At 45.2% G+C, this 8,928-nt stretch overlaps 1 protein-coding gene across 1 annotated transcript in view; it reads left to right on the top strand.

The window, feature by feature from the left end:
• The window catches only part of Creg1 (cellular repressor of E1A stimulated genes 1), an 11,620-nt gene extending 3,576 nt beyond the window's left edge, over nt 1-8,044 (top strand). The window contains exons 2-4 of the mRNA XM_028761089.1: nt 1,544-1,663; nt 2,997-3,181; nt 6,568-8,044. Coding sequence (XP_028616922.1) covers nt 1,544-1,663; nt 2,997-3,181; nt 6,568-6,571 — 309 coding nt within the window. The 3' untranslated portion in view covers nt 6,572-8,044. The remainder of the gene's footprint in view (nt 1-1,543; nt 1,664-2,996; nt 3,182-6,567) is intronic.
• Nucleotides 8,045-8,928: the final 884 nt, after the last annotated feature.

The raw sequence follows: 8,928 nt of genomic DNA on the forward strand, positions 1-8,928 counted from the left end.
TCTTCCTCCTCTTCCTCCTCTTCCTCCTCTTCCTCCTCTTCCTCCTCCTCTTCCTCCTCCTCCTCCTCCTCCTCCTCCTCCTCCTCCTCCTCCTGCTGCTGTGTTTCAAACCCTGGCTGGGAGATGGGTCATCAGGAAAAGAGCTTGACATGCAAGTGTCAAGAGTTCAGATCCCTAGCACCCACACAGAAAATCAACTGGACTTCCTGTACTCCCACTGCTTGGCAATTGCAGACAGAGAATCCTGGACAAGCTAATGAGTTCCTGGTTGAACAAGAACACTCTGCCTTAGTAAATAGAGATTGGTCAAGGAAGACATCCAGTGTTAACCTGACTTCCACACCTGTGTATCTGCCCACATACATGGAAATGAACACACACACACACACACACACACACACACACACACACGTACACTCACAAATAGTAAAATAACTAAAACCTTGGTTACATATTGGTACCAGGACTCAGCATTTTAACAGACTCTGTAGGCATTTCTAGAAAGCACTGCTTGAGTATAGCCTGCAAAATTTACAGTGGGGAAACCCACTCTCTCCCTTGTTGTCCTTCTTGGGGAGGTGGTGGTGGGTGTCCTGTTCTTACCTAACAGCTTGAAGACAGCAAGTATTTTAGCTAGGATTAAAGGTATGTACTTCTTACCTAACAGCATGTCTAGCAAGATGGACTTTATTTTCAATTATGTGTATGTGTGGCTATCTCTGTGTATATATTCATGTGAGTATAGGTGCCCTCAAAGGCCAGACATTAGATCCTTCAGAGCTGAACTTACTTCTAAGTGACTGAGCCACTGGACGTGGGTTCTGGAAATGGAACGTGGGCCTTTGGAGAGCAGTACATGCTCATCCCTGCCGAGCCCCGTCCCCCTCTTTCCTGGGAGTCTCTGAGACTCCATGGCTTTGATGGGCCATCGTGAGATGGGCAAACAGTTATGAGTTTACAGTAATCTGGAACAATGCCGGGTTCTGGAGAGAAACGAATTAGGAATCTTTTTACCTTGAGTTTCAAGTCTGAGGTAAAAGTTCTCTTGTTACAGAAGGGATAAGCAACTTGAGATCATGTGACAATTTCTGCAGTCAAGTGATAACCACTCAGCATGACTCAGCTACTTTCTTGTTTAAGTTACCCAATTAGGCTGTTGGAGCACCTGTGGTAATTTTATACAGTTATCATTATTTTTCTAATTAGAGCTTAATCTTGTAGATATTTCAGTGAGGGCTATCACCAGCCCTGTTTTAGGGGAAACTTTATAATTCTGCTAAGTATGGAACTGATAAGAATAGCTATGTTAAAACATTCTCTATAGTTTGTTAACTTAAAACATGACACCTCTCCACACACACTTTGTGGTGACAGGACAGGTTTCTACCCATGGATTGCTCCCCACCCCCACCCCAGTGGCTCCCAGTTCCCTGTTTCATGGAAGTGTGCTGCAGTCAGTTCCAGGGATGACTGTAGGCTGTAAAGTTTGTACTCTCCAGAAATTGTATTCCACAATGAAGGATTTTTATTTTTCTCTCTTCAGGAAAATCCAGAGGCTACACTGACTATGTCTTTGGCACAGACTGTCTACTGTAGGAACCAAGGATTTGATCCTCAGAGTCCCCTGTGTGTGCATATAATGATGTCAGGAACTGTGACCAAGGTAAGTTCCGTGATGATAGACAGGCTTAAAAGAACGTGGTGACATTAAAAACGAAGGGAGGGATCTTTGGAGAATAAAATGCAATTGATTTGTGAGTAGGCAGAGGGTAAGAATATGTTCTAACACAGTGATTTCAACAACTAACGGCCCTGACCAGGGTCTGTCATATAGGTGTGTCTAGTAGGGACCTTATGGGGCAAAGGACCCATGTCCAGGAGCCAAATAGACTTAACATCTGGAAGGCTCATATATAAAGCACTCTTGCTAAAAACAGCTCCCCATCCAGAACCATTGCTTTCTAATTTCTTGTGGGCTCCTTGTCCCCATGTTTGATACCAACGAGAGGAGTGTCTGTTACTCGCTGGAAGGGCATTTAGACAGTTTGAGTGCTGGAGAAAAGAGGTTAAATAAGATCATTGGTGTAGTCAGGTGGTGGTGGCAACACATGTCTCTAATGCCAGCACTAAGGAAGCAGAGGCAGGTGGATCTCTGTGAGTTCGAGGCCAGCCTGGTCTATATAGTCTCATCTATATAGTGAGTTCCAGGACAGCCAGGGCTACATAGTGTGGGGCTGGGAGATGGCTCAGAGTTTGAGAGCACTGACTACTCCTCCAGAAGTCCTGAGTTCAATTCCCAGCAACCACATGGTGGCTCACAACCATATGTAGTGAGATCTGGCGCCCTCTTCTGGTGTGCAGACATACATGCAGGCAGAACACTGTATATAATAAATAAACCTTTAAACAAACAAATAAACAAAAACTCCCAATGAAACAACTATAGAAAAAAGAACTTCTGGGTGCTGGTGTGCAGATAGCAAATACACTAACCGTATTGCTGAGCCAGCAATTTGCTTTCTGATCCTTGTAGCTTCTGGTCTGAACAATCTATGGGTGCATCTCAAGGGTGGACGGTGTCCTTGACTGTCAGGAGAAATCAGGGGAGTGACAAATGCTCTGTCACTTCTACTTCTAGGCGTGTTTACCCTTCTTGTACATGCATTCAATAGAGTGGGTGCGAGGGTACTTTCAGGCCCGGGTGACACCATAGTGCTTCTGGACCATGGGCAGCGATACCTTGGAATTACCGATGAACAGCAAAGCTGCGTCCCTACCGTAGTTTCTACTTTATTTGAATGCGTTATTACAAGTTTGAAATTACAAGTTTCTCTGTTTCTCTTCAAGCTTCCCGTTTGCTCTTGACTCTTAAGATCAGAACTTGCAAGTGAGTCAGGTGTTGGGCAGGGTTTGTGGTGTGAGAACCACACCTTCTTAGCAAAAGAGAGATGAAAGAAGTATTAGAAAGGCCTGTTTCTCTCCTGTTTGTCCGTCAGGTGAATGAGACGGAAGAGGACTACGCAAGGAATTCGCTATTTGTTCGACACCCTGAGATGAAACACTGGCCTTCCAGCCATGAGTGGTTCTTTGCTAAATTAAAAATAAGCAATATCTGGGTCTTGGACTACTTTGGTGGACCTAAGGTAGTGACACCTGAAGACTATTTTAACGTCACACTGCAGTAAGTATATATACATTTTCCACCATTGCCAGACGGCAGCTCTTCCCAGCAGTTCCCCCAAGGCTGATACTGCTAGGATCACCTCTCAAAATAATAAAACACTTGGGATCACAAAAGACACTGGGCATAGAAGCACACACCTTTAATCCCAGTGCTTCAGAGTCAGGCAAGGAGAATCTTGTGAGTTCAAGGCCAGTATGAGTTCTGCATAATGAGTTCTAGGACATCCAGAGCTACTTAGTGAGATCTTGTTTAAAACAAACAAACAAACAAACAAACAAGCCTTAATCCCAACCCTCAGGAGGCTGAGGCAGGTAGATTTGGTCTCTCTGAGTTTGACGCCAATCTGTCTACAGAGAGATTTCCAGGACAACCAGGGCTATGCAGAGAAACCCTGTGTCAAATAACCAAAAAGCCAGCAAACAAACGAAGAAACGCAACTAACCAACCAACCAGCCAGAAACAACTCTTAAAATATATCTATAAAATAGTTTTAAATGTTTGATACAGAATTAGTAAGCTCACCTGTAACCCTAGACCTTGGGAGACAGAGACAGGAGGATTAGGAATTCAAGGCCAGCCTCAGCTTCACTGTGAGGCTGAAAGTCAGCTCAAGTTACAGGAAACCCTGTTTGAACCAAAACCAAGCCCAAACCAGGGGGATCTAGTAACGAGCCTATAATTCTCAGAGTAGTGAAACCTAGGGGTCTGTATTTCATGATATTTTCTACAACCACAATTATAACACAATCAGAAAGGATCTGTGGTTTATACCTTCAGAGATAATGGGGTTGATTTCAACGGGGCCACTGGAGAGAAAGGAGAAGGGTTTAAGTTCAGCAATTGGGCCCTGGGGCTTGAGTGCGAATCTCAGCGTTGCAAAAAATATAAGAATAATAAAATTACTAAGAGCTGGAGACATAGCTCAGTCCAAGGCCCTGGGTTTGGTCCGCAGTGAATCTTGTCTGGAAGTAAAGAAGCTGTATCTAAAGATGGCCTGGGCCAGGAAGAAGGGAGTGGTCCAATGTGGAGTGAGGTCAAGGGTCAAAGGACAGAAAGGGAGGGACTACAGTGTTCCCTAAGTCACCTGGATTTTGCAACATGGGACATCTATAAGCCCGAGAGGTGCAATGGCAGCTGGAGTCTGTTGAGCGTGTTTTGCTGGTCGGTGCTGTGCTAATCGCCTCCTGTGGTTAGCTAAAGTTCTCACCACACCCCTGTGAAGCAAGCACTGATTCCTAGGCTGGGAAAAGAGGGGCTTGCATAATGCCTTTCAGCCAGCAGGTGGCAGTACTGCGATTCAAGCGCTGGGCACTAACTCCCAGCCCTCTTCTGACTCCTAACCGTGTGCTGGAGCTGGAGCTGCCTCTCCAGGTTCTTTTAGTTCACTTCCTGTTTGCAATGACTGACAGTTCTGTACTAAGATACGTTTATAAGACGTGGCCGAATGAATATGGGTGCGGTAAAAAACCAAAGTAGCCCATCTATGGGCAAAAAGGGAAAACTTTATTCCAATAAACCGCCAAGGCTGTCTTCTGGGAAAGTAAGGAGAGACTGGGAAAGATTTCCAGGATTAAATGGGAACAAGAGAAAGGGGGCTGGTGAGCTGGGTGGGGTTTCTGAGCAGGGACTGAGGGAGCCCAGAGGCTAGCTGTTGACCTTGTCAAGTTCCTAGGCACCACAGTGTAAGCTAAAGGAAGACCCACGAGGTCCTTTTGCCAGAGATAAGAAGCAAGACTCCCTTTTTAGCAAGCAGGAACTTTCTTCAAGTCCCAAGGGAAAGGTGGCTTTTGTCTAAATGCCCAACCTTGGGAAAAGCTTATTTCTTTGGGGAACCAAGCAATCTTAAGTCCTGGAGCTTAAATTCTTAGTGCTTTTGCATTCTTTGTTGTTACACTATTAGAGAACAGCCCATATTAAACTATGTAAACCCTAAACGCCACCACCCCGTTCCCTGCCGCGATGGTAAATTTTAACAGCAAACTCGGAGTTCTTGTTTGTATTTCTGTATTCCGAGCAGGGCTGAGGGTGGTGCGTGACCCATGTAGCAGGTGTTTGGGGGTCAGTTGCTTATAGTCAGCTGATTGAAACAAAGACTTTCAAATTGTCTGAGTAAAGAATCCGGTTGTCCTGGCATTGATTTTGTTGCCATGCTTGTGGGAGGAGAGGCACAGGCTGCTGCCCCTCCCTGGGGCTGACCCAGCATCCTCCTTTATAGGATGTAGGAGGCAGCGGCTGTGAGATTGTTACCAGGCAGCACATTATCAAGGAGAGTGGCAATAAGAATCATGAGCTGCTCTGTGAGGTCAAAGTTTACCTTCCCAGGACATCACAACCTCCGAAGTGCAGTTATCTCTGTGTAAATAACATGCCCCAGGCAGTGCTTAGTTTAATAACAAAATAAAATTATGTATTCCCATAAGTCTTTGCTCTGAGTGAGTAAAATAGAGGCTCCTGTTCTGTTATGTAGACGGGTAAGTGCTTTTCTGGAGCTCTAAGATAAGACAGAGCCTTTGCTCTGATCCTGGGGAGAGGACGGGAGACCAGGGCAAGGCATCCAGTGTCAGTACTAGGGAAGGAGGCACCTGTCCCCTGGTGCCTCTGGCCACTGATTGCCACTTCAGAGGCTATGAAGACTGGGGTCTGCACATTCTCAGGAGCCACTAATGGGCTCCTCGTGGCATCCTGGACTTTCTCCATGTCGGAGTCACCTTGCCAGGCCTGCCCACATCAACCTCAGAAGATACTGTTTCTAAATAGCACAGTGCCTTCTGTAGCTGAAGGCCAGGATGCTGAAATGCGGACCACTCAGTCAGAGCTGCCGTGAGACCTAAGTGGTTTGTCTCATTGGATTGCTGGACCAAGCCCCTGTGCTCCTCTGCGTGTGGAGTGAAGGTGTAAATGTCTTGAGGTGTGTTTGTTGACATCCTGGAGGCAGCGGTGATTGGAACAGGCATTACTTAAATTCCTAAAACTCCTTCCATCTACCTTCAGAGTCCCGGGATTGCAGATGTGAGCCACCTTGCTAAGTGTATCAAACTCAGAGTTTTATGAGTACTGGGCAAGCATTCTCCCAACTGAGTTACATCCCAGCTCTTTTTTTTTTTTTTAATCCTTCAGAAATTCTTTTTAAATGAGAGTCCCCATAGCAATGGGTGTGTTAGCATCTCTGTGGCATTTACTAAGATGCCATACATGGAGAGGAGAGAAGCTTGCTAAAATGGATTCTTGGCCCCTTTCTGTCACCAGGACCGGGAGCCACTGAAATTAACTTAAAATATTAAACTTTTAGGTGCTGCGTTTCTCTAGTCTTTCCCAAGAATGAATGAACCTTTAAGACTGGTGAATCCAGCTCAGGAAATAATGGTCTCTCTTTCCCTCTCCAGGTGAAGCAGAATGTGGTGAACTGAATCACACCAGCAAAGTGTCTTCGAAGGCTCATGCACACTTAAAAGGGCTTGACCCTGCCTGGGACTTCCCCAGGTTGTCAGCTCACTCTGCCGCCTCTTGTTTCGATTTTGCTTGTGTTAACAGTGTTGTTCATCAGAAGATGTGGTTGCTGGATTTAAAAAAAAAGTATTTTGAAGCCATTTTTAGAGAAAAATGCCCTTCATTTTAATCAAGGATGTTTTCTTTCAGCCATTCCTGGTGGCTTTTCCTCAGTGGTGTCCACAGAAGGGCACCATAGATTAGATTGCCCATTGGCACTGAAGGTACAGAGGTACAGGCGCTTTATTCCTGATGGCCACTGTGCCTGAAGGGTGCTGTCCTCACACAGCTGCCTCAGGAGCCTGTGCAGAGGGGCCTAGAGTAGGGGACCCTGGGCAGAGCATTGGTACCGGATACAGAGTGTCCGAATGAATCCTTTAGTCAAGGACAGCAGTGACCACAGATGGAACCTCCCACTCACGTCCACCTGTGTGGCTGATCCAGCACAAGGCAAAACTCGGTCTTCTATAAAACTCCATAAATGTCTTATATCCTAAAGTCATAGTTACCCCGAACAAAGTAAGTCAAGAAGATTTTCCTACATCCATTTTCCATCTAAGTAGACTGTAGTCATTCCTCACCCTTCAAAACACACACACACACACACACACACACACACACACGAGGAGCTGGGGGGTGCAGCTTTCTTGGTAGAGTGCTTGTCTAGCATGAATGAGACCTTAGATCTCTTCCCCAGCATTGAAACAAAAACCAACCAAAAATAACATTTTTATTTTCATGAAAAAGGAATTGCAGGAATTTTACATATGTTGGGTTCTTTTTTTTGTAAGACTTGACCCAGCACCAACCATAATCCAAGCCCTCCTCGGAGTTTCTGTATCTCGAGGCTCCTGGTGCTGCAGCCTGAGTCCTCTGTGGGACCACGGTACCATGGCATAAAAACAAACAACAACAACAACAACAACATGTTTCTGGCCTAGAGGGATGGCTCAGCATTCAAGAAGATTGAATGCTTTAACAGGGACCCAAGTTCAGTTCCTGTTGCTGGAGTCAGATAGGCACAATTACCTATAACTCCAGCTCCAGGAAATCAAATACCTCTAGTCTGAGGTCACCTGTACTCAAGTGCACATACTCACACACAGACACATAATTTAAAACAATACATCTTTCTTTTTTTCAGAAGAGGTACTACTTAGTTTTATTACGTGTATTCATGCTCTTGGAAGATCTAAGATTCCTTTTAATAGAGTGAGGGATGAAGCCACTGACTTCTTAAACATCAAAAGAGTTAAATATGAGCCATCATGTTGGAGAAAGAGAAACCCAGCAAATGACTTCTCAGTAAAAACCCGCTAAACAGTAAGAATCTTGTTTTTCAAATCAAGAATTAAAAGCATCATTCTAACAAGGTGTATTGGACTGATTTCAGAGACACAGATGTTTATTAGAAAGTTTCATTGTGCACTGCTCTGTCAATGTTCTTCTGTAACCACACTTTAAACCAGCCCCCAGTTATTGCAGAACTCGAGAAGAATCATACTTTCCCCAATGGCAGAGAGCTCGTGGCCTAGAATCTGGGCAATGTCTAAATGCAGGCTTTGTCACAGGCCTTTGGGTTGCAGCATGCACTGTAGAACTAGCTTGAGGATATCTCCTCCCTTGTTTTCTCTCCTTTTTCCGTTTAACTGTGAGTTTTGTCTTAAGCACTTGGCACCATGAAAAACTATCTACATTCAGATCAAATCCAATTATCTACAGGGCGAAGCCGCCCGTTCTTCGAAGCAGGTTCCTCACATTCCTTTATAATTGAATTTGCAGACTGTCATAGTGCACTCTGTATGTCCACGAGGGGGCGCCATAGACTACTGTTAAAGCAGATTCAGACTGTGTTTTGGGTTTTGGTGGTTTGGTTTTATTTTGTTTTGTTTTCTCTATTTCTTAGTGTTTACAGACGGTAGCCTAAGGTGTCTTTAAACCTGTGATTCTCCTGCCTCAGCTTCCTAAGTACGGGGATGACAAACGCACACCATCATGCCCGGCACGGTGCCACTTTCTCACATAGGCCAATGTCCATTGTGACCATGATGGCTACATTAACATAGGCAATTGAACAGGGAAGAGGCGAGATGAAGGCCTAGTCTCACACTGCCACTGGCAGGTTCAAGGCTTGGTCGCTTCCTTCATTGGCTTTGCTTCAGACCTTGGGTCTTACACTTCACCTGCTGCAGACTGAGCCTGGGTCTTAGCTGGGATACATTGGCTGCAATTGGCAGATGTTTCCCTGCCCAAACCAT

The sequence above is a fragment of the Grammomys surdaster genome, unplaced genomic scaffold (genome assembly GCF_004785775.1).
Source record: "Grammomys surdaster isolate TR1022 unplaced genomic scaffold, NIH_TR_1.0 130, whole genome shotgun sequence".
Lineage (NCBI taxonomy): Eukaryota > Metazoa > Chordata > Mammalia > Rodentia > Muridae > Grammomys > Grammomys surdaster.